Raw genomic sequence first — 26269 nt, forward strand, 5'->3', positions numbered from 1 at the left:
CATGTCACAACCTCCGCTGATTTGCCTCAAGTCTCAGTGATTTAAGCATTCCTCCAGGCATCACCAATGCCAAGGGCGCTGAGAGCTCCACAGCACCCTCTCGTCAGTGTTTCAGACCCCCAGGGCTGTATGTTCCGCTTTGTCAGCCCTGCAGCAAACAGCCCTGCCGCATGTGCCACACTCATGGGATCCTTCATGCAAAAAGCTACGTGCCGTCCCGCTGCATGATGTTTGCTCATACGGCGTAAGGGGCCAAAGCAGCCGCAGGCGTTCGTGGCGATGGTGATTCAGGGGTTCGGCGCCGCAGCAGATCGGGCGGCAGGGGATGCTGCGTCTGGGTGATTCCCACCCCTGGAGCTCCAGCCTGCAGCTGTCCGTCTGCAGGTCGCAGGAGACTGTTGACAAATCGGCACTTTTACTGCTAGGTTGCCAATCTCGTTGCGACTCCTCTGTGATTGGGACAGGTTCGCTTATCGTGCGAGTGCCAGCGTACGCGCGGTTGCGAGATCTGATGGTGGTTGGGCTGTTTGCTAGACCCAGCGAGTAGACGAGCAGACTGCGGTGAGGGTTCCTTCGAGATACCGACGTCTGCTTGATGTCGCAATCTAGGATTGGTTAGTTTCTACCCTGTGCCTCGTCAATAGTTCCGGTGGCTTTTGACAATCCGCACGGCCTGCAGAGCCGGCAAACCAAGCATAGCTGGAGAGTAAGCCGAGGCAGACAAAGGGAAGCGGGTCCGAAGCGGACAGACTAATCTGGGGATGAGCGGGGCAGGTGGGATAATATAGGGACTTTTGACTTGGTGTGGTAATGTCCGCGATGGCGGGCCAGGCGGAACCGTGCTCGGCGCGGGCCTGGATTCTAGCCACTTGCTAGGAATGCCAAACTGTGGAAACAAAGTTCTTCGGCTGCTTCGACTCCAAGGTTCCGGTGAAGATTCGCAAAGGAAGAACTTTGAGTCTCCTGTGCAGCTACCAGGCAGAGTTCGTGAGCAGGACCATCGATGATGAGTGCCCGTGGGCTAAAAGTGACAGCTCCTACTGGAAAGACTTGGTCACTGTGTTTGTGATGATTTAGATGGAAACGGTCAAGACTTCTTGAGTGAACCACTTCTTCGGATCTCCAGGGGTTGATGGTCGTAGGCCGTCAAGCGTTACACCGCCGTGGGTCGCTCATAGAGCTGATTCGGGACCCTGGCCCGGCATGCCGGTCAAGTGCTCAGAGCATTCGGCAATCCTGCTCGTGCCGACGAGGTCGGAAGCTGCCTCCCTGAAGGGCGATGGCCAGGCTCGCTATTTCGGTAAAAGATCACGGGGTCAGACAGCGATCTTTCGGGGTAGCGAGATGGAGCACGAGCTTGAGTATGGTGTCAAGTCTGCCCAAAATCCAAAATCAATGAGCACCCTTAGACTAAATGGCAAGCAGTACCGTGCGCTGGAGAGGACACGTCAGGAGCATTTGTGGGTTTGTCTGAGCAAGCGACTGTGGTGGATGAAAATTGAGTTGACCGATACCAGCTGCAAGGAACCCGGTGGCTGAACAACCCAGGGATGGACCCAGTGAGGAGCGTCAAAGACAGTGACGAAGTGGATGCGGCGTGGGTTGAAGGAGCAAACGGACCTGCCCAAGTGGACGTCTCCAGCGGAAAAGTCATGGCCCGATCTCCGACATCGACCGCACTCGACCCGCGTCGTCCCCGACTTCTCCGCCCCCATCCTTTTGGTCTCTGAAGCACTCGTCCATGATCAGCTCCCGTCGACACTGACGTCCGTCCTTTGCCGCTGAGCCCAAGCCCTTTTCGCGCCTCCAACCGAGCGCTCGCATCTCAGCCCCAATTCAAAATCCAAGAGCTGCCGGATCATCATGCGCAGAGGTCACAGTGATTGCGTACACAGCAGATCGTGCTCTGCTTCTCTGAAAGAGGAAAAAGGGGACGCCAATCAATGGCGGTGCGCCGAGGTTTGGTAACCAACAGGTCCATCCAAGGTCTTTCTTCCGATGCTTCCATCTTTCATGCACTCCTAGGGGCAGCCATGCATACTGTGCCACACTTTCAGAGTAGCCATTTGGCAGTCCATTGCCTACTTTGCTACAGGTGAAATTATTTCACTACACCAGGTTATTGGCCAGCAAGAAGATGCAGCGGTCCCTATTGGTTCGCGTCGCGACGTGGTTCGGTCCGAGTTCAGTCCGCTGCTCTGCGGTTGACGCGCCAGGCGAAACATCCAAGCGGAATGCAATCCGCAGTCCTTCGAGCCAGAACATTCACAACACCATTCTTCGAACAATTTTCTCTGGTCTGGGCCAAATAAAATTCCGTGGTTGTTTTGTTGGATTTGCCGGTCCGCTGCTCGTCCCTCGCCAAAATCTCCAATGCAAATCTTGCCACACCGAAACTTGGAACGTCTTGAAGTCTTTGCTACCTTTGCGCCGTCCTCGCTTGCAGTTTGCATATGGAAACCATTCCGGGATGATCTCATGGCTTTGACCACCGTCTGCGCTTTATTATCCATCGCATCCTGTAACTGCAAGGCAGCGGGACCTGGTGGGGGTGGCACCAGTAGGCTCCGACTTGCTCTCCTTGCGGGCATGGCAGGGATCATTGCGGAATCCTGTGCCGCTCTGCTCCAGCATGGAGCCGTGGATGCACACTCAGACGTCCCAAATTAACGGCGTGGGTGATGGCAGTCGTCAGATATGTACCTGCAGAACCCAGGCTGCAAAACATGCTTGGAGTTCCTTTCTGCCGGTTCCACGACGCGCCATCATCGCCGAAGAAGCATCATCGAAGCCTTCGAAAAACTTGTCCGGGTTCAGGGTCCGGTGCCACTCATTTTCACTGCAAGACCGACCCTCCGCTTGCCCGTTGCGTTCTAGGCTGTTAGCAATCGGCACCCCTCGTCCTCGAGTCCGAGCTTCTCAGCTGCTAGAACGAGATCCTTTTCAGCCTGCTTTTTTGTCCCATAGCGCCCGACCCCGGCTCTCTATCAACCCAGCTTCCCCGCCGTCCGGCCAGCCGACGAGTTTCAAGCTTCCCTTGAGTGGTGTCCTCTCTTTAGCATACTTGCTCTAGGACTCCTTCAACAATACGAAAGCAAGAATTCCGCCACGGGAATCCTTGCCTGACATCGTACGACCTTTCTCTTGGGACCCAGGCCTCAATTCCCCGCCTCTCCACACTTTGTGAAGTCAACATCAGAGGCCTTCCGCTGGAGGCCACCCTCTGGAAACCTCGAGTCGACTCAGCGAGCGGCCTCGACGCCCGACACCGAAAATGATATACGAAGACCATGCGGGGAACGTGACGGCAATGGTCGTCACGTTGACGATTGTTGGCTTTGTTCTGTTTGTTCTGCGACTCATCGTACGAATGAGGCATGCGGCATGGGGTATCGACGACACATGCATGGTCATTGGAGCGGTATGAATAAAGATCAGAATTGGTCGACATGATGCTGATTTGTGGGCAGTTTCCATTCGTTGTTCTTTGCGCCGTGTCTCTTGGAGGTTCTTTTAATGGTGTCGGTATACACAAGTGGAGATTCGAAGATCCAGACCTGGCCAAGTACCAGTCTCTTGGTCTCAAGGTATGATTCGTCCAACCTCGCGCAGGCCTGTCGCTAATGAGATTAGTGGTTTTTCCTTTTCGAAGTCTTTTACTGCGCCTCCATCATCCCGATCAAACTGAGCATTGCTTGGCAGTTGATCCGTATTGCGGCGGGAAGAAAGCACTATGTTTACTGCCAATATGTCGTCATGGGGTTGTTTACAGTCATGAACGTAATCGCGTTGTTCTTCATCATCTTCCACTGCTGGCCAGTTTCGTAAGTTGCCCCTGGCTTCCGTCTATCCTCAAGCTGATTTTCCAAAGGTATGTCTGGAACACCGACCCCGATGTCCCGGGTAGCTGCCGCCCATCTACGGAGCTCGCCGACGTGTACTACGCGACGACCGCTGTCAACATTTTCACTGACTGGGTCTGCGCCTTCTTGTACGTGTCCTATGGCTCTCTTCCCTTCCACACCACTGACAACAAAAAGGCCAATTCCTCTGCTCTGGAATGTCAAGCTCAACCGCAACGCCAAGGTCTCTGTTGCTGGTATCTTGGGACTCGGTTTCTTGTAAGCTCGCCTCCATCTTTGCGGGTAGCACAATCTAACCCTGAGTAGTGCATCCCTCAGCGCGTGCATTCGCCTCAAGTACACGGTCAACCTCAACAACTCTACCGACTACCTCTGTGAGACTCCTTTATCATCCTGCTTTGCACACGGTACTAACCAAGCCAAGATTCTGTGGCCGACATCGTAACCTGGGGTTACGGTGAAAACGGACTTGGTTTCATCGTCGGCAACGTCTCAACGTTGCGTCCACTTTTTCGCAAGCTCCTCCACCTTGGAGGCTCAGACAGTGACTCCAAAGGTGGGGCGCTGTCCAACAGCTACGGCTTTCCTACAGGCGGCCGAAAAACCTACCGAGAATTCGACTACGAGCTTGAAGGCCAACCAAGCGGTGCGTCATCAAATGCCGACAAGTTCGCCGCGGTCGCCACCCAAACTCAGATCCGCGGCGGTGGTCGATCCGAGAGCGTGAGCTCTGACAGTGAGAGCCAGAAGAAAATCCTGTCGGGGAGCCATCAAACGGGGAACCAGGGCATCATGGTCAGCCATCAAGTGAACATTACGCACACCGAAGAGAGAGTATTCTAGAAGAGCAACACGTCGGCCTGGTCGAAGACGAAGGACATCGGGAGCAGAGGTGAAACTTGAAAAGTACTTCTTTTGGTTGCCAAAAGTTGTCGGATGACGGAGAGCAAGGCGCAACCGGAACACGCAATTTCCCGGCATACTTCATGCTGGTTGTTTATAGATACCACGGTCTTCATTTCTCATGCGCAATTAATAATCCTTTTCAGACGTCGGTTTGAGGGTCAGATTCTACACATTCTTTATACGACACCCGACAACCGATTCTACAGTAATTTGAAGCTTTGAACTTTTGTTCTCTTCAAAGAGGAAGTTCCATTAAGGTTTACCAGTGGCTTCGAGATCCGCGAATATCATCCGCTCAGAGTCATGATCCAGAGGTTCAGAGTCATGAAATGAGAGTCATGCTGCAGGTCTTCTCGAAAGCCAAGACTTGCATCTTCAAGTCCGACTTGTTCGACTTCAGAGTCCTCAACAAATTGCAAAGTCTTCGGAAGGCTGGCCGGTAAATCACTTGGCAGTCGACCATCCCCCACGCATGCGAAGCTTGACCAAAGAGCGTCGCGGATGAAGTTTTCCAGCAACAAGCCACATCGCCATGCACACGCCATCGTGACGGTGACCCCTGTTGGACCCGCAAAAGTCCTGTCATTGGCTCCACTTATCCACTTTGCCTTCCTTCGCGGTTCCCGGCCCGGATCGCCCGACCTTCGGATGTGCCGAAGAATCTTTTTTTCTCTGCAAAAGCTGTGAGCAGCAGCCCACAGACACAAAACCCACCGGCACCCCACAGGCCACAGCAAGAGGGACGACGAAGCCGCCATTCGCTCGCAGCAGACTGTGGCGTCGAGATCTTTGCTTCACAAGGCGAGAGCCCCCTCATGTTCCAGCCCGCGCCTCCGTCGATCGCCATCAAAGAACCAACCCCGCCCCAGCTCTCGTAACAGCGTCGTATCCCGCACCGCTACAAGAATGCACTGCGATCCTGCATCTTTCTGGAATAGCCAAAGAGTTATGCGGCGGGCTTGCCTGCCGGCTCTTCCACGAAGGCCGTGAGACTGGTATGATGTCACCTGAGAGGGCAGAGAAGCAGACGGGCACCGCCGTGGTTGACGCGGCCGTGCTCGGGTCCGTCGTCCCCCTCTCTCTGTCTCCGGTGGTGCTTTGCTGCTTGGCTGTTCGCCTACGTCCAGGAAGAATGAAGCTGGAATCGCCCCCAAACTCCACACCATTGGACCCGCAATAATCGAATAGTGGTGGCACGGGAACACAACACGGAATTTTGCGCACCGCGACACTGGATCTGACGGGTACGCGGCCTCGTCCCGTGTGCCGCGCCGCCGCTAGGATATGTGTGGAACCACCATTGCTCGGAATGGGTACGTTTTCTGGTACCTTCAGTACCAATCCTGGCCGCTTGGTTCATGACACGGTCAAGTCTCCAAAACCTGCAGCTGTGGAGAGTGATGATTCCAACGGTAACTAGGAAAAAGGCCGTCGTCGGATGTGCCCATCGGTAGATGAAAAAGGCTGATCATGTGCTGATGTTTAGGTTGTGCAGCTGGAGTCAAACATTTCATGTGGCCGCGTCCATGAAATTTCAGTGGCCACAAAGTCCATCTCGCTTGGCTTATCAAGTTTTGCTCGATTCCTTGACTCGCTGCGTTTTCTCCTTGACATGGCCTTTCCAATGGATCAATCCAAGATGTCTGTCGCCACCGACGTCGGAGTCGAAAGACTCTTCTACTCTGTGGTTCACATTGGCTTTTAACCAGCTGCAAGCGTGGCGCATACAAGGCTTGTCAAACTCATCTCTGGTTCTCGAGTATTTGAACTAGGGCCCCCCAACGAATGCAAAAAAACGGATTCTCTACACAGAGCTTTGTCTGTGAGATTATCCGGCTTCAAAAAGGAAAGAGAGACAACCTTGCATCACAGTGCTCAAACGATGCGGATGAAGTGTTGGAGTGACGTTCCGCATCCCGCCCAGCCTCGGTCTCCCAGGTCGCCTTGAGAGCCACTAACTTGTTTGGGAAACTGCTGCTACGAGCTCTCAAGATCATTGGAAGATTTCCTTGGCCAAGTCGATCACAGTTGGCCGCCTTGGAGTTAGACTGCCATAAGTCATGCGGATGACAAAGTTGCCGCGTGCTAGGGCGGGTAGATTTCGCCGCGCTGTCAGCAGTGATTAGACAGGACCTCCCTGCAAGACATCTTACCCTGCTGTGTCTTTATCCCTTCGAACATCACGCGTGTCTATCCTTAGACGCGTCATGCCCTCTCGATCAAGCGGCCTTCAGAGAAGAAGGCACGATGAGATTTCAACCGCTGGTTGCTGACTATGCGCAGACACGAAGTTGGAATCGAAAACGGTCTCTTTGTCGTGGTTCGTGGTGAAGATTCCTTGTCACCTCAAGGTTGAACTACGGCCCGTGTCTCAAGCTTGAAACTTGCCCAGAGGACGATGAAACTCAATTGCGGCTGCCAAATTCGTCTTCCTGCCCTACCGCATCACTTTGGGCAAAGTCATAGAGATGGATTCTTATACCTGCTGAGGCCAAGCAGAGACATTTGACAGACCAGGAGTTCTGTAATTGTTGATCAGTCCGTTTTCACATCCTGGGTCGCATTCATGCTTGTCTGCGCGTATAGCAGTCATCCATAACGCCATATTCTCGTGCCATCCAATGTTGATGGTCAGAATAGTCGTGGAACAAAACTAATGTTTGCCAAAATCTGGAAAGCGACCCAAAGGAGGAGGCCAGTCAAGAGACACAACTCACTAACCCACCAGTCCGCATCCACACCACGCACTGTCCCATCTTGCAATCTATCTTGCTCACACGCCAAGTGCAACACCAACGGCGCTGTAGCTCCTACTCTAACCCGAATTCGCGATGCCGGAGTTGGTAACGCCGGGAGACTATCACTGCTAGCGGTTACAGTAACAATTCGATCCCGCTTTTGTGCATCCCTTTTGCGAACAATGCCATCCTCAGCTCGGTACCGACATGCACTTTATCCCGACCACCGACATGTTTGGGGAGTTGCCAAATAAACTCGACGCGATCAACGACAAGGCACAAAGGTACGCCCAACCCGATCTGCTATTGGCAACCAGTGCGAGAGATTCGAGTTTGATTGCACTCGATGAATGCGTGACCCGAGGTATCTATCTACTCGATCATCACAATGTGCCAACTACTCTAGTGCCATGTCGCATTTCCTCAGCACAAAAGCTGATTTGGCCTAATGGTACCTGCATTTGCATGCAAAGCACATTTGACAGCTGGTCAGATTTTGTAGCGTCAGATAGTGGCCGTCAATCCCTTAGCATGACCATTAAGCACGACGACAGAACGCACATTGCCTGCAACACCACAAACCGACTCATTCACCTTTCTGGAACGTGCAAGGAGCAGCTTCTCGAAGCTGTAGATATTTCCACAAACGCCTCCTGCCGCAGCCAACCGCACGCCGCACGTCTTGTCGGAAGCCACAGGTCGGTTGCATAACGCAAAAAGGCAGGTTGGGCGTCATTATCATGCCCAAGTAAGCTGTTTTGCACGCAGCAATTGTTTAAGCACTTCAGCCCCTGCCGGAGCCAAGCCGTCGGTCATCAGAGCTCCGACTTTTGACATTACCCCTGTCCCGGAATAGCTTGGTGGGGCTATCCTGGTGAGGAACTATCGAATCAGCTCGCGGTGACGAGAAGGAGAAGAAGTGCCACGGTCCACTGCCTGTTGGCAGAGGGTGCTGGCGGGGATGGGCTCTGAGTAGAGTGTAACTTGTGTTCGCCTGGCCAAAGATAGATGGGACACTGGTTGCTAACATCGAAAATCGAGTTTCCGCCGTGCAGAATTTCAACGAGAGACATGAAGGTGAAAGAAGATTTCTGACGACGGTCGAAGGGCTTTATTCTCCTATTCACCCAATCGCCTCTATGCGAATTATCCGCTGCAACTCCAATGGATGTGTCATTACAGCACAAAACTGGCCGCAACGAGCACTTTCTCCACCATCTTGTTGAACAGCCAAGCCCTACATCCCAGCGACCCCGATATCCCAGCCAGCACCACGCTTCCCCCTCCATCAATTAAACTTCAGCGCCCCGTCCCAATCTCGCCGTTCGCCAATTCGTCACTCCGTCACTCCGCGTCCATCCACCCAAGCGCTCCCATCTTTGTCATTGTCTCCTCTCCAGCACACCCATCCAAGAGCAGCGTCATCAACGACACCACCACCACAATCATCTGCACATCACGCCAGCCAAGCGCCGCGTAGCATCTAGCGCAAACTCTATCGGACTAGCACAGTCCGCACACGGAGTAGTCTGCTCGGTTGACGGACTGTTGTCCCCCCGGCCCAATCAGCTGGCACACAGCTCTTCGCTATATAGTAGCAGATATATTTGCCAGAGCGACGACTGGCGAACCAGCACGGCGGGGTCGCCATATTGTCGCCGCGCTCCGCGTCGCACCACGAAGTTGTCAAGGTGGCGGAGCGACAGGAGAAGTCGAGCTGAGCTGAACTACCTCAAGCGCTCTGGCGAATATGCATCTCTGCGGGCTTCGCGGCATCACAACTGCCGGCATGAAATGAGCCCAAGACACCACAAAGCCGTGTGAACGCTTAGTGCAGGGGCACAACTGCGAGAAGCGCCAGTAGCGCGGCAGGAGGTGTGGTAAGAGTGCAGACAACCCTCTCCAACCAGCGCGCGCGGGACCCCTGTCCGTCGAGACATGCGCAGCACTCGGCATCCTTGCGCGCCCACCACCGCAGGCTGGGCGGGCGCGGCTAGCCCCTCCATTTACCTAGGCAATACTTTCTTGCAAGCATAGCGGCGGACACCGTGTAGCGGGTAGACCATGCCGACTATCAAAAGCGGCATTGCTGCTGTTCATCACCTCCCCTGGCATCACTACGATCCATCAACACCACCTTTCTGCTGGCGACCATCTCCTGCTAATACGCTTTCTCGCTACCGCCGCCGCCTTACTCTGATACCCGGATCGAGGTAGTCATGGCGGACGGAGCCTCGCAGCACACGTCGCTGTCGTCGTCGTCGTCGCCGCCGCTGTCCCATGGCCACCACCGTTGTTCCCCCGCCGAAATACGACCCCCGGATCGCGCTCCCTGCGCTCGTTGGCAGCGTCCTCTCTTGCGTCGCGACTAGTGCTGTGCTCGTGTGCTACGTGCTGTATCGTGGACAGCAGCGCTCATTTCGACACGCTCTTGTTTTTAATCTGGCGTTGGCGGGTGAGTTCTTCCCTCCATCTTGGGACTTTGGCAGGAGACAGAAGAAACAAGCAAAAGAGAGGAATGGAAATGGAGCAGTAATTGGGAAAGGAGACTGGGGGGGACTGTCAAAGTCACAGGCTGACGGGTGTTCCCGCTGTACAGAGTTTGTCAACACACTCAACAACTCCATCTCCGGCTCCCTCAAAGTCGCCAACCACGGCGGCCTCACTCCCGGCTTCCTCTGCTCTCTCAATGGCTTCATCGGCCAACTCTCGATCCAAGCAGCCGACTTCTCGATCCTCGCCATCGCGCTCGTCACTCTCCTAACAGTGAAGCACTTCGCCTACATGCCACGGGCGTCATGGGGCAAAAAGCTCGCCATCTGCCTGTCCGTGTACATTGTGCCCGTCGTGACGAGCACGGTGAGCGTCTCGCTGCGCGTCATGGCGCCCGTCAGCGGCAACTGGTGCTGGATCAGCGAGGACAAGACGGCGCTGCGCTACGCCCTCGGCCACGGCTGGCGCTTCGCCGTCATGTTCGGCACCATGTTTATCTACATCTACCTGGCCGCCTACATGCGCAAGAACTTCTTCTCCTCGTATCTCAGCGACGTGTCGTCTGGCGCCTCGTACGGTACATCGGACGCCGTCGGCGACGACGACGACGACGACCGCACCGAGAGCCAGATCGAGCTCGCCAACATCCTCAAGAACCCCGCCGCCATCGAGCGCGACGACTCGCCGCTGCGCGGCGAGCTGCCCTTGCACCACCACGCGCATTACCACTCCCGCCGGCCGTCGCAGTCAAACGCCGGCAGCACGCCCGCGCGTCGCGGCACCCATCACAGCTCGCGGCGGCCGTCGGCCGCAACGACGGGCAAGGGTATCCCGGCCACGACGACGGTGGACCTCTTCGCCAACCCGTTCCCAGCCAACGAGGCGGTCCCCAGCGACGGTTCGCCGTTGCCGATGGGCACGACCGCGCAGCCTGCTGCAACGCCCGGCGCGGGCATCTCGGGCGCGGCGCAGTCGCGCAAGGTCGAGCGCGAGGTCAAGCGCATGATGATGCTGAATGCGTATCCCGTGCTGTATGTGCTGCTCTGGATCCCCGGCGCGGTGAACCGGTTCGTGGAGGCGTCGGGGCACAAGGTGAAGTGGTTGGCGATTGCGCAGAGCAGCACGCAGTACGTGGGGTTGGCGAATGCGCTGACGTACGGGTTTAACGAGCATTTATGGCGGAGGATTCGACACGATGTCAGAGGGTGGTTTAGGAGGGGCAAGTCGTGATCGGGGGGTTGGGGTGCTGCTACTGCTGCTGCTGCTGCCGTAGACGGTGGCGGCTTAGGGTTTGGTTTGGATGTACGGTGCTGGCACTCTCTTGCAAGATACCCCCTTTCTTTCATGACCTTGACGTCCCACGGGAGACGGCGACGGCAGATTCCATCACATCAGCGCTGCGAAATTGGTGCTCTTTCATCAAAAATTTTAGTTCCTCAATTAGGGGGTTGGGTGTAATGTGAGACAATTTAAGGGGGTAGGCTCACCACTCTCACCGCGTCCTCTGAATCTCTGCCCAACGCTCCCTGTTCGTCCCCTAGAATCCAAAGCACACGTCGCGTGCGCAGGACACAAACGCGGCGCGCAAAAAAGCTTAGCCATTAAGCATACCCCACGAACTCTATCCAGCCAACTCAAAAGGCAATCTGTGGTGGACAAAGCTTCAACAGCGGTATGAGTCAGATGAGTCAGTGGGGGAAGAGACAAAAAAGTTTATTGCAACCAACTTTCGCGTTGCGGAGTTGAGAGTGCCAGAGCGGTACCAAGTTTCGAAACATGAAAGGCGAAACGCGGAGGAAAGAAATATGAAGAGGAAGAAGCAATAATAGAAAAGGAAAGAGTGGAATAAATGACGTGCCAGGTGACAGAGGTATCATGGATGAAATACTGCGCGTAGGTACAGAAAACAGAGAGGAAGAAAAACAGGAGAAAGACGGAGGAAGAGGCGCTAGCGAGGCAGCCCTGCGCAAGGCCGACTAGTAGATGGCAAGACATACAAGGTATCCAAGCCCATCTTCTCGCCTGGTTTGTTTGTTTGCCTGCGTCGCTGCAGCAGCCTCGCGTGTCCTCGTCTGTACAACCAGGTCGTCTTCAAGATTCTTCGAAATTGCCGTATAACCAAACGCCGTGGAATTTCTTTCGCTCTCTATGGTGGTCGAATCCTCAAATCTTGCATGCATCTGATCTGATAATCGCATCTCTCGAGTCCGTCCGTCTACGCCGAACCAAAGATTTTGAGGAATCCCCACAGCCCGCATGCGCAGAGGACGGGGATGGTGACGTTGTCGTCCCACCCGAAAATATCGACAGCCTCGCTCGCGCTGGCCACGACGCCGGACACCAGGCTCATGGCCCCGAGTGCGAGGCCGCCCCCAATCGAGCCCTGTTCTTCTCCCCATCCAAGGGCGCCCTTCACCGCCGCCGGCAGCCCCAAACGGCCTTGAAACGCAAAAGCAAAGTCGCCGCTGTCCACTCCCGGTTCTCCGGCCTGCACGCGCGGTGCGATCCAGCCGTAAAACAGGGACGCGGTGACGACGCCCGTCAACAGCGCGGCCAGACTGCCGGCCAAGCTCTTTCCACGGCGGATCTGCGGTGTGTACTTGCCCCAGCGACGGCCGGCGGTCGAGGCGGCCGTGTCGCACCACGATAGAAGCAACACGGCCATGACACCGACGTCTTTTGGGAACCAGCGCAGCGCAGTCCACGTACCGAGAAGGTACCAAATGACGCCGTTCCAGCCGTCGACTTCCGACTCGCGCATGAGGGCGCCGAGGCAGCGAATGTAGAAGCGGTTGAGAGAGTTGAATCGGTGGCGCAAGAAGTCTACGGTTGCGATTGGGATGAGAAGGCCGAATAGAATGGGGTGTATGGACGTAGGTTGTATTGCGCTGGTATAGAGGCCGAGAGTGAGGAAGCCAATGGAGGTGTGGAGGATCTTGCGGGGGATTTCATGGCGGTGAATCTGGATGGTATTAGACATGAAGCTTTGACAGGTGCGCCAACTCACAAATGAACGCCATTCCTGATGTATGGGTATTAAACCAAGTGGACTGGGGCTCCGGCTGAGACTGCGCCAATACTCTTTGTTTGATTGTGCGTCGTTGGGAGATAGATGACCATTCGAGTGACCATTTGGTGCTGCGAGAGAATCCTTGTTCCGCGGCTTTGTTGGCACAGCTCCGTCTGGTTTGGTCAAAGGCTTGACGACTGGCCGCTTCTTCATGGGACTCCGGCTGCGGGCCCTCGGGCGTCTGCCCAGCTCGTCGGAACCGGAGCTGCTTTGGTCGTCGAGCTCATTGATCGGAGGGGTAGGCGGAGGTTGACCAGTGTTGACGCGGCGCGCGGCTGAACGCGTAAAATATCCGCTGGACTGCATGTTGGATTCGGAGGGCGTGGGCGAGGGACTTATGACGCGCGGAGTCCTCGGCACCTGGGCTTGTGCGGAGACGGCCATGGCGGGGTACCAGCAGAGGGAGAAGGGAGGGAGGAGTGGAGAGCGAAGGTGGCCGTGGAGGGTAGAGCGGGCGTTGGAGCAGAGGGCGGCTAGGACGGAGTAGAAGTCGGTGGAGGGTTGGCGGCCGCGGAGCTGGAGCAGGGTCTCGTCGCTCGGGTCTCGTGCCTCGTCTAGGTGGAGAGGAATATGGGAGGATTTTGGATTTGGGGCGCGGGGGGCTTGTGCATGTTCTGGGTCGTGTCGGGTAGCGGACGCTGCCAGGGTGGAGTTTTGGAGGAGGGAAATGGTGGACGACGGGGGCCGGCGGCTGTGCTCTGCTGTTGGTGCTGAGGATGGTTACCTTACGATGCTGACTGACGGACTTGATTTTTCGACGGGCGGTTGGCTTAGCTGGCTGGGTTGGAAGCCTGGCCCACCCTGCCCTGGCTGGCTCAGGTCACTCGGCTGCCAGCCTGTCCATCGCATGCCATCACTGTGCATCCATCCACTCGCACAATTCCTCGCATCCGCCCTTCCGCCGTCTTCCATCATCCGGCCCTTGCCAGCCATCGCCTATCTCTCATCCCATCTCCCTTTTTCCTCTTCCTCTTCCTCTTCCTCTTCCGGCCACGGGACCGCGAGATTCCGTCGTGGTCCGTGCCCTAATTTCACGTGCGGCTTGAGGTTCCGCGTCACGCGAGTCAGGTCCGTCCTTATCGATAAGATAGCCCTCGATTTTTCGCGACGGGCGCCAGCGACCATGGTTGGCGACCAGCTTGCTCTTCTTGCGCCAACTCCCCTTCTCACCACTCGCCATGGCTCCAGAGAAGCCCGACAAGTCCAAGAACGCCCGCGCGTGGAGTGCTCTCACTCCCGCTCTCTCGGAATGGATCCTCGACGCCGTCGCAACCATGGGCTTCGACCGCATGACGCCCGTCCAGGCCAGCACCATTCCGCTCTTCATGGGATACAAGGACGTCGTCGTTGAGGCTGTCACTGGCAGTGGGAAAACACTGGCTTTCTTGATCCCCGTCATAGAACGGCTCTTGCGCCTGGACGAGCCTATCAAGAAGCATCACGTCGGTGCCATCATCGTCTCGCCCACCAGGTACCCCCCTCGTCCCTTGGTCCCCGTCGCCAGTAATTGACCAGCTGTTAGGGAACTGGCCTCGCAAATTCACTCTGTCCTCCTGTCTCTCCTCCAGTTCCACGCTCCCTCTGCCGCCGCATTACGACCGCCCGAGCAAGATTCCGACAGTAGCGAGCCCAGGCCTACCTTTTCCTCCTCGACCCTCAAAATAGTCCCACAACTCCTCCTTGGAGGCACCACTACCCCTGCTCAAGATCTGAGCGCCTTTCTCAAGACCTCTCCCAACGTCCTTATCGCCACACCCGGCCGTCTTCTCGAACTCTTGTCTTCTCCGCATGTCCACTGCCCACAATCCTCGTTTGAAGTCCTGGTCATGGACGAGGCAGACAGGCTGTTAGATTTGGGATTCAAGGATGATTTGCAAAAGATTCTCCAAAGACTACCAAAGCAGCGCAGAACTGGTCTTTTTAGCGCCAGCGTAAGCGAAGCTGTCTCAGAACTCGTCCGCGTTGGCCTGCGCAACCCAGTGCGCATCGCCGTCAGAGTCAAGTCGGCATCGGGAGCCCTAGACAAGAAGACGCCTGCTTCTCTGCAAATGACCTACCTCCTTGCACCACCCTCCCACAAGATACCATCCATCGCCAAGCTCTTGTCGACCGTCACTCCGGTCCCACAACGGGCCATCATTTTCCTGTCTACCTGCGCCGGAGTAGACTATTTCCAACACGTCCTCCCTGCGTTACTCACGACTCATACGATTGTGCCCTTGCACGGTAAACATCCTCCCAACGTTCGCGAGAAGAACTTTCGCCGCTTCACTGAATCTGTCTCTCCCACACTTCTACTTACCACTGATGTCGCGGCCCGAGGATTGGACATTCCAGCAGTGGACCTAGTAATTCAGATCGACCCACCCTCGGACCCAAAGACTTTTATCCATCGTTGTGGCCGCGCAGGAAGAGCAGGAAGGAGAGGATTGGCCGTCACGTTCTTGACGCCCGGGACACACGAGGAAGATTACGTTCCATTTCTGTCAGTCAGGCAAACGCCAGTCGTACCGCTTACGTCACCTTCCATTCAAATTTCCGATGCAGAGGCAGCGGAAGCCACCAAGACGATGAGGGCCATTCTTCTTGACGACAGGGCAATTCATGACAAGGCACAACGGGCCTTTGTTAGCTGGGTACAATCCTACAGCAAGCACACGGCAAGCAGCATCTTCCGCGTCAAGGAACTCGATTGGCGCGAGCAAGCAGATGCCTGGGGCTTGCTCAGGTTGCCAAAAATGCCCGAGTTGAAAGGCTGGGAAGGCGACAAGAAGCTTGGCCTGGACATTGACTGGAACGAGTACAAGTACAAGGACACGGTGCGGGAAAAGAGGAGACGAGAAGAGGAGCAAAAGTATCTCGAAGAACTTGCCAACCCAGAAGCCAAGGAAGAGCAAGCCAACAAAAAGCGGAAGAGCGGAAGAGAAAACGCGTGGAGCGAGCAAAAGGAAGCCAAGGAGACGAGGGAAAAGAGAAGAGAAAAGAGGCACAAGAAGCTGGATGCCAAGAGGAAGGAGAAGATGACGGACGAGGAGAGACGAGACGACGACAAGCTGAAACAAATGATCTCCGTGGTCAGGGAGCAGACGAAGAAGATAGAGGATGACGACGAGGAGTGGAATGGGTTTGACGACTGAAGAAAACGGGACGCATCGCGCGGCGCAGCATTCATTGCATCACCCGGTGTTCAGGCCTTTTTGCTATCGATCGTCTTTTGGGTCCGCGATACCCTGGGGAAAACATGAAATTGATCTTTTTGCGACTCTGACGAAACGTGGCGACACCATCGCAACCTGCTTGATCAATTGTCCGCCAAGTGCCACATTCCACAACCATCCAACTTGACCACCATCCCCACCCAATAACTTCAAAACTGCCCCCTCTCGATCCTGCGCCGCTCCAGCCACCACGCAACCCCGACGACGACAAACATGCTCAGGTCCAGCTTCTTCTGCAGGTGCGCGTCCTGGTGCGGCCCGAAGCGCGCGCTGCCCGGCACCGCGTCGAAGGCCGTCACGTCCGGGTACGCGTGCGCGCTCAGCTGCGTCACCCAGTACAGCGAGTTGAGCAGCACGACGACGCCGAGGTCGCGGTGCGCGGCGTCCTTGCGCAGGCGCGTCAGCGCCGCCTCGGCGTCCGCGGTGGTGATGGTGGTGGCCGACTGCGCGTCCGTCTTGGCCGCGGCGTCGGCGCCTTTGGCGAGGGCCGGAGTCGTCGTTGCGGTGGTGGTGGTGGGCGGCGGCGGCGGCCCGCCCCTCATCAGCGGTGCGGCCAGCAGCGGGGCGCGGTACAGATAGTACAGCGCGGCGACGCCGAGGAGCAGCCCCATGGACATGGTTTGTCCGTTGTGGAATTTGGCGTGCCCCGGCCACGTGTGGTTGTAGATGTGCGACTCGTTCCAGTCGGCGACGAAGCACGCCGTGCTCGTCATCAGCGCTACGAGGGTGAGCAGGATGCGGCCGGGTGGGAGGAGCGGGGGCGGCGAGGGGGCGGCGGTTGCGGAGGGCGAGGAGGCCATTTTGGTTGTGGTTGTGCTTGTGCGAGGGTCCTGGAGCCTAGGTGGGAAGATGGTGGGCTGAGATGCAGGTGTGTCGATTTATTCTCTTGGATGATGTCGTCGAATCAATGGTGTTGTAGGGTACAATCCCCGATCCAAAAGCACAGCAACAGAGACGAAAAGTAAGAGCGAGAGAGTGAGTGAGAAAGCAGAAGAGAAGAGCGCAGACGGAAAAGAACCAAGCAAGTCATCAAGCCACCAACCAACCGACCTAACCCGACCCAGCAAAGCGACAGACAGACAGACAGATCCCGAACTAATGCAGCCATTGCTGCAACGGCGGTGCCGAATGCCGCTCCTCTTCGCTTCAGCTTCAGCATCTCCGTCCTCAGAACAGAGAAACCCACCAGCCATCGTTGTGTGCTCTTTCATAACCTTCCCCCTCCCGTCTCGTCTGATGTCCTCTCTAGGCGCCTAAGCGGACCAAGGAGCTGAAGGAATGGCAGAAAGACGGGACCGGGAGCCAGCCAGCCTTGATGGATTCCCGCCCGCCTCGGGCTGCATCCCTGCCCGCCCGACGCCGGCTGCGGCCGCGGCGGGCGATCCGAGCCGTCAGCCTACCTCACCTCAACCTGGCTTTCGGAATCCCCTCTCTCCCGTCCGACGGACCGTCCGACGCGGGGCCCGAAATGATTTCCCGCCGTGACCAATGTCAGGAAAGAAACCCGACCAGTTTGTTCGCCTCGGACTGCTGGGAAGAAATATTCGCGCGCGCTGGACGTTGATGTTCGACCCCGAGGGCGATGGATTGGCGCGCCTGTGATGACGAGAGCTAGCTAACCAGGAAACCTGAGTCGGTGAGAGGGCGGGCTGACCGAGGTAGAAATCTACGGCCCGCGCTGATTTGGATGGATGATGTGAGCGCACTGGCTGACAGGTGGATGGCGGCTCGGTTGCGCGCGCAAGGCCGTCTGACAGGCGGAGCGGACTGGAACGAAGAGGGCAGACCGAGGAAATGGAAGCTCTCCAAGTCTATATCATATTACAAAATGTACGCGCCTATACAACAAGTACTCCCAAACGATGCAGTAGCAAAGCACCGCTGAACGCTTTTGTCCGCCCAGACAAAAAAGACCACAAGAATCAAAAAAGATACAGGAAAGTGATTTACTTCCTCTGCTTGAGGCCCTCCTTGTCCGTCTCGGTCGTGCCGTCAATCTCGAGCGTGTCGAAGTTGGCCTCGGCCGTCGCCTTGCTGACATTCTTGCCCTCGACGTTCATGAGGTACGCGACGGCGTCGTCCTCGAGCTGCTCGAGCAGCTTCTCGTCGAGCTCCTTTTGCTTCTTCTGCTTCTCGACCTTGTCCTTTTGCGCGCCGAGGCGCATGCGGAGCAGCGTCGAGATCAAGCCCGCGACGCCCGCGCCGACCAGCATGATGTTGTTTTTGGCGTGGTGCGGGATGAGGTATGCGTGGCACTGCGGCGGGAACTTGGCGTCGAGGAAGTTTTCTGGGTGCTGCCAGCGCTCCAGGCACTCGTCGTAGGCCGACGTGATCTTGGTGTGGATCTTGTTGACGCGGCATGCCGTCGTCTTGCACGTCACAAAGTACTGGTCCCAGCCGGCGTAGCGGTCGTGCGCCTTGTTAATCCAGTCCAGCCCCTGCGGCGCCCACGTAAAGTGCTTCTGGTCACCCGGGTGGATCCACTCCTCGACCTTCTCGAAAGGGTAGCTCTCATCGACGCTGACGGTGCCCTGCTGGATGCGCAGGATGCTGTTGTCCGGACGCCGCGAGTAGCTGAGGCGGAAGCCCGCTGGCTCGGCCGGGGTGATTGGGCCGGCAGGTCCCTCCAGCGACGTAATGTTGTAGACAATGCCCTTGACGTCGTGGGTGCTGTTCTTGACGAGCGTGTCGATGCTGATGCTGCCCTTCAATCCGACGACCTCAGGCTCATAGTTGGCAGCGTCAAGCAGCTTGCCCTCGCTGTCGTAGCGGGAGGGAGAAAACAGCCGCACCGCGCTGAGCACGTTGCCACCTGCAACCTCCTTTCCTCCTCTTATGCCGGCCTCCTCGGTCGAGATGACGGGCAGGTCCTCGTCGAGAACCGTGTAACCGTTGATTTGGGCGCCGTTCTCTCCGTCGAGGCCCAATGAGCGGGTGATGCGTACGTCGAATTCAAAGAGGCCATCGACGTAATTCTTGGGCTTCTGAGGGTCTTCTGGAAAGCACTGCGAGCACGCAATGGGGAATTGGACATGTGTGAAGCCGTTGTTGCCGTGCGAAGAGACGCGAATAGGGACCTGGTCGAGGGGGCGTTGCTCGTGGGGATCGATGAGGGGCTCAGGAACGGCAGAGAGCGCAGGGCCCGCGAGTGCGAGCGCACCGGCGACGACAGAAGCACTCCGCATGGCTGAATGGGTTGGTGGTTAGTGGAGGTGGAGGGAATTGAAGAGGAGAGAGACACTTTTGTCAGTTGGCCATGACGAATCGGAGTTAAGGCGACAGGGTCTGCCAGGGGGATCCATCCGCCCTGTGGCTTGGCGTGGCGTCATTTGGATCGGCTACCGTGTTCCGCTTTCAACCTCACTCCTTCATCGCCAACGCTCCAAATCAACTGCCAACAGCCCATCTCCTCTCTGGTGTCTTTGAAAGACCGAAATTGGGCTCTCGTAACCTGTGCTTCATCCTCTGCTTGTTTAGGCGGCCAACGAGGCAGCCGTTGGTCAGCGCCGTTATGCGAAATTGGCATACGCTTGGTCCTATTTCACATAATAGATGAAGATCAGGTTTCATTTCCATTTCCATTCCCATTGTGAAGCTGATACAGACACACTCTCATCTATCTGACGATCCTTTGGAGCATTCCTGGACATTGGCGCCCGAGAACAAAGAGCATTCGTGAACAAGGACGCTCACGAACAAGGAGCATTCGCGCCCAGGACAATGAACGCCCACGACCAAGGAGCGTTCGCGCGCTAGGCGGAAGATGAGCTGCTCTGGTAGCCCTCAGGCCACGCAAAGGGGTCTCCCTCCTCCTCCTCATCCCAGGGTCGCAGGAGATCCCCATCAGCGGCGGTGGTGGCGGCAGCGGCATTGGCGGGGATGGTGGCGGCAGTTGGGGCGGCAGCAGGGGCAGCAGCAGAGGCGACAACAGCAGCGGCACTGGTCTCAACACCAGCGTTCACGCCCGAATGCTCCTCACCCGCGTCAGGCTGCATGGCGGCGGCGCGGTCCGGCACCAGGGCGCTGCGGTCCAAGCGCCTGGTGATGGCGCAGGTCACCGAATGGGCGGACCTGTTGATGCCAAACGCCGCATTGATGCGCCCAGCCAGAACCTTGCGACTGATGTAGGGCTCCTTGGCCAACTCCGCCACGAGGAAGTCGAGGTGTGCCTGTTCCCAGGCCATGCGCGCGTCACGGGAGCGTTCGGTCGTCTTGCGGAAGCGGAACTGGCACTTCCAGCGGTTGAGCAGCGCAATCTGCGCCGGATCGTTCCAATTGGACGGCGGTGCGTGGACGTTCAGGCGGCGCTGGCCCCGGCTCTTGCCCTTCACCTCCCTCTGGTTGACGGCAATCAAGCACAACAGCCTCGCCTGGTCGTAGAGCTGGCCATCAGGAAGCGTGGCGTAGCGGCCGCACGACTTGAAAATGAGGTGGATGTCATTGAGCGCCTCGGTGATGGGGAAGTGCGCGCACGGCGGCACACTGCACTCGTAGCTGAGCGGTGGGATCTTGTATCCTTTGTCGATGTAGTCCTGGACGGTATAGTAGACGGGGGCCCATCCTTGGGTGTCAGGCTTGCGCGCATTCTCCATCTCGGCAGCGACCGTCAAGTCCAGAGAGACGAATGGGTTGGAAAGCTCTGGCGCGTGCTGAACAATGTAGGCTCCTAGTGGCCAATGAGCTTCATTCGAGAGACTGGGAACGACAAGACTTACCATCGCGCTGGCTGAAGACGGGAACACCCTTGTTGGAGTGCGACTCGACCTTTTCGGCAGTTCTGACTCCTCCGACCTTGTGGCCACAGATGCAATGGTCCTCGTCGGGCGACAGAGCGGGAGCCTCAAGGACTTCGAAGTCCTGCTTGGAGATTGGAAGGACTTCTCTCTTCTCCTGCACGTCCCAGGCCTTGCCATGGCGCTGGTACTCTGAGGTATACTCCGGATTGGCCTTCTTGAGCAAGAACTCGCAGGACGAGTCAGACGCGTACTGCTCCGTCTCCGAAATCTCAACACCGACAGGGCTCGAAGCGCTCGTGGGGACAGGTAAAGAACTCATGGCGACGGCGAAGGATTGCAATGGTAAAACAGCTTGAAAGAGAGAGGGATATTCTGTGCGAGCTCTGAGAGAGTGGTCGTGTGAAGGGAGGTACGATGAAGAGGACGGGAGGGTGTGAGTGTCGCGATGGTGTTGCTCTGAGGACTCTCTCTACAACGCGGAAAATCTCCCACTCAGTGGTATACACATCACAGCACGACGCCATACCTATTTGGGAAGTCCACGCCTGCCATGCTGTGATGGGGAAAATCTGCCACGCCAGACCGCTTGCCTTTCAGGGGTTGGGTGCCCATGGGGAAGACTTGCGCCAAAATTCGCGTGGTCAACACCCATGCGCTCCCCACGCGTATCACACGCGTGTCTTCTGTCAGGCCAGACTGGTCTGGCTCTGGACTCAATGGCACTGTAGACGTCTTGGTTTTCAGCTTCGAAATCTCTCTCTCAGAGCTTCGAGCAGTCACCTCCACTGACGCGTCAGTCCTCCTCTACCAGGCCTTCTAAGCATTCAATATTCCTGATCTCTCTACAGAAACAACTCTTTCGCCGAGCGTGGAGCCACAACAGCCACAATCAGACGCCACCGCACCTAGCAGACCACTCCACAAGCACTCTTCCCTCGAGCAACACGAAACTCCGGAGATGCGAGCGCAAGAAAACCACAGAGCAGTCTCTGGAAGCATTCGCACATGTGAGCGCTTGGCTTTGCAATCACCTCTCGTGCTTCCAGCGACTACATTTCGACATGATGGCTCGTCCTGGGCAAGAAGATGAGTCTACAAACAAGCGGCTTCGAGCTGGAAGCGTCCATTACGACGGGAGTTACCGGCAAGCCTCACAAAGAGACATCTCTCGTCGTCCTGCCAGCGCAGCCGACGGGTCGGTCTTTAGGCCTGTAGTTCTCCTTTCGGGACTCCTTGATCCGTGGCTGTGTCGCCTGGCGTCTCTATCTGTCCTGTGGTCTGTGTGCGAGTCTTCGAGGCGTGAGCAACAGTCTTTCTGGGTAGGACCGCCTGCTGCTCGGGCGTCTAACGGCTTCGTCGGTAATGAGGTGTCATGTGCTCGTTTTGCTTGAGTTGGGAGCAGAAATAGGAGCAGGAGGGCTTGCTCATTTATAACACTCCGGTGTTTGCTGGGTGGTGCGAAGTACGAGGTAAGTAGGTATTCGGAGCTCTCGCACAGTGCAATCCAAGCATCAACTCAATTCATGCATATCCTTCGCTCTGGCGTCCTCCTCCCCACCCCCCCGCCACCCCCTTCCCCTCACCGCATGAATCCATCACTTGCCGTAGTCCACACACCACTTCCGCCGCGCCTCGGCCAACACAGGGCGATCTCTGCGCCGAAAGCCCCTCGTGACGCCCTCGGCAGTGACGGCAAACGCATTCCACTCCCTCGTCAACGCCTCGTCCATATCCTCCTCTCCATCCCCACCGCCATCCTCATCCTCGCCCTCTCTCTCCTCATCCTGCCCCTCCCCCCTGACTCTCAGCGCAACCCAATCCCTCAACCACGCCTTCTCGTCCCTCGTCCACTTGAACCGCACATGCGGCGGCGGCTGGCAGTGCCGCTCGTGCAGCAGATTGACGTGCCACGCGTTCAGCAGCGCGACCCAGCGGCGGCTCTCCCAGTCGGCGCTGCGCGCCAGGTGCGGGGGCAGCGGGATGATGTCCGTCAGGCCGGTGGCCGGGTTGGGGAGGTGCAGCGGGAAGCGGGTTGTTTGGTCGAATATGGTGGTGTGTGTGGCTGGTGGGGAGGATGATTGTGATGAAGAGGGTGAGGAGGGGGAGGCGAAGGCGGTGTTGGTTAGGTGCTGGAAGCGGCCGGCGACGAAGTATTTGAGGTGCGGTGGGATGGTGGCGTCGTTGTAGAGGTTGGGCGCGTAGTGCGTGAGGGTTTGGTCGTCGGTGGCTGCGGAGGGGACGGCGGCTGGGGTGGATGCTGTAGATGTAGCTGCGGCTGTGGTGCTCTTGCTCTTTTGGCTGCTTCTTGCCACTTTTGAGTTGGAATCGCTGGCTTCGTGCTGGTTGTTATGAGGGATGTTGTCAGGCTGAGCCACCCCGCCTTCATCACCGTTCGAAGCTGCGTAGTTTTCAGGTCGACCTGCTACCCCTATCGCGCAATCACCTTAGCATGACATTCTCCCTCTCTCTCTTGTCCTCCATTCCCAAACAAGCAAGAGATCCAACCACTCAAGACGAGCCCAATGCACCATCAAACGTACCTCTCCGAACCCTGTCCTCAACATAAGCCAACCGCGCAAACTTGAAGCTCTCAAACTCCTTGGCCGCCCTCTCAACCTCGATGAACTCTCCCTCGGCGCCTCCCTGCTCTTTCAGTTTCCGCGCCCAGTCCAGCGCCACCTTCTCCAGCGCGGTCCGCGTGGTGCGGCGGCACAGCTCGATGAGCTCGAGTTGCCGCTCGACATCCGGGAGCGCCTCGAGGCGCGCGTTGTCCTGGTCGATGGCGGCGCAGGCGAGCTGGCAGATCAGCGCCTCCGCGAGAGTGCCGACGTGCTGCGCGAGCGGCGAGAGTGCCGGTGATGATGGCGCGGTGTTGTCGTCGGGCTCGGTCGAGATCTGTGATGGTGTTGGTGATGCCGCGGCGGTGGTGCGGTTCCTGGAGGGTGCGGGACCCGCGGGCAGCGATGACGAGCGAGGCTCACTGCTATGGTTCCCGTTGATGGTGCTGCTGTCGCCGAGGCCCATGATGTTGGATTGCTGCTGTCTGGGGGGCAATGGGGTGATGGGCGACATTGGCGGTGGACTCGAGACCCAGGTGATGTTGCGCGGGCTGGACCCGTCAGAGATTCTTCGCGGCGTGTGCGGCTCTGGTTGCTGCTGCGTGTCCCAAGACGAAGAGGAGAGGTGATTTTGGGTTGGAAGGGCGCGACCTCGACCGTAGCGGAGAATGACGACGAGGCTGCGTTTGCCATTGCGCTTGCGCTTGCGAGCATTGCTGCTGGTGTTGCTTTGATGGACCATGTTTGCTGCTGCAGTTTGCCGTGGATGCATGCAAAGAAGAGGGCAGGTGGTTCGCACTTGGGCGGTGGTGCTTTAAAGGGTTTGAAGGGTGGGCTTGGAGTTCTGACTGGTTGTATGGCGGTTGTATGTTGGGGGTAGTGCTGTGTTGGTTTCGTTTTGTTGGTAAAAAGGAAGACGGGTCCGTAACCTCTTACCGAACATGCTCTCGGGTGAATTCGACCTGGTCGTGCCTTCTTCTAATGATTCCACGGCTCCGGAGGGTGAAGAGGTCAAGAATCCATGACTGTCGTCTTGGCTCTTACTCTGTACCCCAACAGCTTCATAGCTTTGCACGATTTCTTGCGAAATTTCTGTCAATGATGATACTGAAATTTGCCTTCCGTCTTCCGGTGCATGTTTTTTCATGGTCCACTTCTCGGCCAGAGATTCTTCCTGTGCCAGGCTTCTCTTTCCATGGACGTCTTCCGCATGTCCTCTTGTGACCCAGACGAACCCTCGCGTTCCGTCCTCTTAATCATGGCGTCAAGTTCTACGTCAAACTCGGTTGAAAGCACGCGGGAAGCCAAGAGAAGAGAGTGCGAGGAAGTGTCGAAGTGGCAAGTATTCATCCTAGAATTTGAAATCAATTGGAAAGATGGCAAAGATGAAGAAATCCGGTGCGGATGACTGTGGTGATCCGCCTCTTAATGTACCATGCAGCTGCCATGGTGAATGAAGATGGGAGAGACGGGGTTGTGCATCGAGTCAAGAATCTACTAGCAGGCGATTTGATGGAAGACAATCAAGGAGATGCGAAAGTAGCATGAGAAAACAAGCGGTCGACCATTCACACGACGGCCATGATCAATGACTTGGTCGTTGGTGGAAAGTCAACATGGCGTCTGTTTTCACTGTGGCAGGATTGACAAGTCATGTGTGATTCCGCAGAAGCGAAACAGGCAAAGGCAAATGAGTCGAGATGCGGCGGTGAGCTGGGGACAGTCGGTAGTGGGTGTGGCGTCGTGGTGCCAAGCGAATAATGCCGGGGTGGTGAGGGTGGCCTAGTCTTCGAGAACAAGATTGGAAGCCATCGAAGGGGCCCAATGGGGAAATGGATAAGCAACGAGTCGAGCGACATGGTGCAGAATGGGATCGGCGCAGACGTGATAGCGCCGTCTGTGATCAGGCAGAGCGATTTGGGGGCCTCGGGCGGGCTGTGGGTGGTGATTGAATGGAGATGCAAGAGACAACGTCATGCCAAGTCGAGCGATTGGAAGAGCAGAGGTCAACGGGGCGGATCGTCATTCGGGCGACGATGCATCGTGAAATGTAGCAGAATGGTGGAGGAGGAGCCAGACGGCGTCAGGAATGCGGCACCACAAAGGTAGATGCAGATGCAGGTGACGTCTTGCGACGAGCAGAGGGAGATGAGATGATGGCGAGGCATGCAGAGAGTGGAGAGAGAGAGAAGAAGGGGGGGGAGGGTGAGGAGGGGAAGGGATAGGAGTGGCATGGGCATGGGCATGGGGCAACAAGAAGCGGAAAGAACGCGCTAGGACGGCACACGCGCCTCGCTTGGTTAGCTACACTACATAGGTGGGTGGAACGGGAGGATCCATGCTGCCTGCTGTCGTGCACGTCAAACGGCGGCGGGAGGGAAAAAAGATGATGCAGCAGAGAAAAGAAGAAAAGAAAAAAAAGACACGGCAACTGAAGGATGAGGAAACCAAAGATGTCGCGATCGAGAGAGACCCGACTGAGAGCCTGAGAGCCTGAGAGCCTGTCGCTGTGGTTCGGCGCGTGCGTCTCGGGGCAGGCACGGGGGCGATCCCTGCACTCCACTCCACTGCCGTCGACTGTCCAAAGCTCCCACTGCCCACCGCCCACCAATCCTCCACCGTCTCTTCTCCTGAACGCAAAACCCACTGCACAATGTGATTCTACTCGCCGGCGTCGACCTCTCAAT

The 26269-nt window shown here is 56.9% G+C and overlaps 10 protein-coding genes across 10 annotated transcripts; 4 read left to right on the forward strand and 6 right to left on the reverse strand.

Moving 5' to 3' along the window:
• The first annotated feature begins 2939 nt into the window (after positions 1-2939).
• Positions 2940-5065, forward strand: J3D65DRAFT_280660 (uncharacterized protein). Its single transcript, XM_066795063.1, has 7 exons — positions 2940-3421; positions 3471-3587; positions 3634-3824; positions 3872-3991; positions 4041-4121; positions 4170-4237; positions 4288-5065. Exons 1-7 carry the CDS (start codon positions 3275-3277, stop codon positions 4704-4706), a joined length of 1143 nt encoding a protein of 380 aa, XP_066656729.1. The 5' UTR covers positions 2940-3274; the 3' UTR covers positions 4707-5065.
• On the reverse strand, positions 5057-5527 carry J3D65DRAFT_601533 (uncharacterized protein; the record flags this gene model as incomplete). The annotated part of the gene is made up of 1 exon (XM_066798045.1): positions 5057-5527. The coding sequence occupies one exon, from the start codon at positions 5525-5527 to the stop codon at positions 5057-5059; it is 471 nt and encodes a 156-aa protein (XP_066656730.1).
• Positions 5528-9551: 4024 nt separating this feature from the next.
• On the forward strand, positions 9552-11502 carry J3D65DRAFT_618708 (G protein-coupled glucose receptor regulating Gpa2-domain-containing protein). Its single transcript, XM_066799675.1, has 2 exons — positions 9552-9962; positions 10107-11502. The coding sequence occupies exons 1-2, from the start codon at positions 9788-9790 to the stop codon at positions 11228-11230; spliced, it is 1299 nt and encodes a 432-aa protein (XP_066656731.1). The 5' UTR covers positions 9552-9787; the 3' UTR covers positions 11231-11502.
• Positions 11503-12215: 713 nt separating this feature from the next.
• J3D65DRAFT_601535 (uncharacterized protein) lies at positions 12216-14003 on the reverse strand (the record flags this gene model as incomplete). Its single annotated transcript, XM_066798046.1, has 2 exons — positions 12216-13761; positions 13795-14003. The coding sequence occupies 2 exons, from the start codon at positions 14001-14003 to the stop codon at positions 12216-12218; spliced, it is 1755 nt and encodes a 584-aa protein (XP_066656732.1).
• A 245-nt stretch (positions 14004-14248) lies between these two features.
• Positions 14249-16207, forward strand: J3D65DRAFT_551198 (ATP-dependent rRNA helicase-like protein spb4; the record flags this gene model as incomplete). Its single annotated transcript, XM_066797027.1, has 2 exons — positions 14249-14541; positions 14593-16207. The coding sequence occupies 2 exons, from the start codon at positions 14249-14251 to the stop codon at positions 16205-16207; spliced, it is 1908 nt and encodes a 635-aa protein (XP_066656733.1).
• A 115-nt stretch (positions 16208-16322) lies between these two features.
• J3D65DRAFT_280707 (uncharacterized protein) lies at positions 16323-17346 on the reverse strand. The gene has a single exon (XM_066795064.1). It carries the CDS (start codon positions 17086-17088, stop codon positions 16438-16440), a length of 651 nt encoding a protein of 216 aa, XP_066656734.1. The 5' UTR covers positions 17089-17346; the 3' UTR covers positions 16323-16437.
• Positions 17347-17960: 614 nt separating this feature from the next.
• On the reverse strand, positions 17961-19527 carry J3D65DRAFT_618715 (uncharacterized protein). Its single transcript, XM_066799676.1, has one exon. It carries the CDS (start codon positions 19471-19473, stop codon positions 18235-18237), a length of 1239 nt encoding a protein of 412 aa, XP_066656735.1. The 5' UTR covers positions 19474-19527; the 3' UTR covers positions 17961-18234.
• A 513-nt stretch (positions 19528-20040) lies between these two features.
• On the reverse strand, positions 20041-21636 carry J3D65DRAFT_601539 (uncharacterized protein; the record flags this gene model as incomplete). The annotated part of the gene is made up of 3 exons (XM_066798047.1): positions 20041-20954; positions 21004-21491; positions 21551-21636. The coding sequence occupies 3 exons, from the start codon at positions 21634-21636 to the stop codon at positions 20041-20043; spliced, it is 1488 nt and encodes a 495-aa protein (XP_066656736.1).
• Positions 21637-22558: 922 nt separating this feature from the next.
• Positions 22559-23355, forward strand: J3D65DRAFT_618718 (uncharacterized protein). The gene has a single exon (XM_066799677.1). It carries the CDS (start codon positions 22611-22613, stop codon positions 23100-23102), a length of 492 nt encoding a protein of 163 aa, XP_066656737.1. The 5' UTR covers positions 22559-22610; the 3' UTR covers positions 23103-23355.
• J3D65DRAFT_280754 (uncharacterized protein) lies at positions 23318-24536 on the reverse strand. The gene has a single exon (XM_066795065.1). The coding sequence runs from the start codon at positions 24352-24354 to the stop codon at positions 23533-23535; it is 822 nt and encodes a 273-aa protein (XP_066656738.1). The 5' UTR covers positions 24355-24536; the 3' UTR covers positions 23318-23532.
• Positions 24537-26269: the final 1733 nt, after the last annotated feature.

The sequence above is a fragment of the Phyllosticta citribraziliensis genome, assembly GCF_038025025.1.
Source record: "Phyllosticta citribraziliensis strain CPC 17464 chromosome Unknown J3D65scaffold_4, whole genome shotgun sequence".
Lineage (NCBI taxonomy): Eukaryota > Fungi > Ascomycota > Dothideomycetes > Botryosphaeriales > Phyllostictaceae > Phyllosticta > Phyllosticta citribraziliensis.

Bases quoted from the DNA above. Each gene is read 5' to 3' on its own strand.
- J3D65DRAFT_280660 (XM_066795063.1), top strand. From the start codon at position 3,275: ATGATATACGAAGACCATGCGGGGAACGTGACGGCAATGGTCGTCACG. The intron at 3,825-3,871 runs GTAAGTTGCCCC...GATTTTCCAAAG, and splicing joins TTCCACTGCTGGCCAGTTTC to GTATGTCTGGAACACCGACC. The intron at 3,992-4,040 runs GTACGTGTCCTA...GACAACAAAAAG, and splicing joins GACTGGGTCTGCGCCTTCTT to GCCAATTCCTCTGCTCTGGA.
- J3D65DRAFT_280707 (XM_066795064.1), bottom strand. From the start codon at position 17,088: ATGGCCTCCTCGCCCTCCGCAACCGCCGCCCCCTCGCCGCCCCCGCTC.
- J3D65DRAFT_280754 (XM_066795065.1), bottom strand. From the start codon at position 24,354: ATGCATCCACGGCAAACTGCAGCAGCAAACATGGTCCATCAAAGCAAC.
- J3D65DRAFT_618715 (XM_066799676.1), bottom strand. From the start codon at position 19,473: ATGCGGAGTGCTTCTGTCGTCGCCGGTGCGCTCGCACTCGCGGGCCCT.
- J3D65DRAFT_618708 (XM_066799675.1), top strand. From the start codon at position 9,788: ATGGCCACCACCGTTGTTCCCCCGCCGAAATACGACCCCCGGATCGCG. The intron at 9,963-10,106 runs GTGAGTTCTTCC...CCCGCTGTACAG, and splicing joins TTTTAATCTGGCGTTGGCGG to AGTTTGTCAACACACTCAAC.
- J3D65DRAFT_618718 (XM_066799677.1), top strand. From the start codon at position 22,611: ATGAATCCATCACTTGCCGTAGTCCACACACCACTTCCGCCGCGCCTC.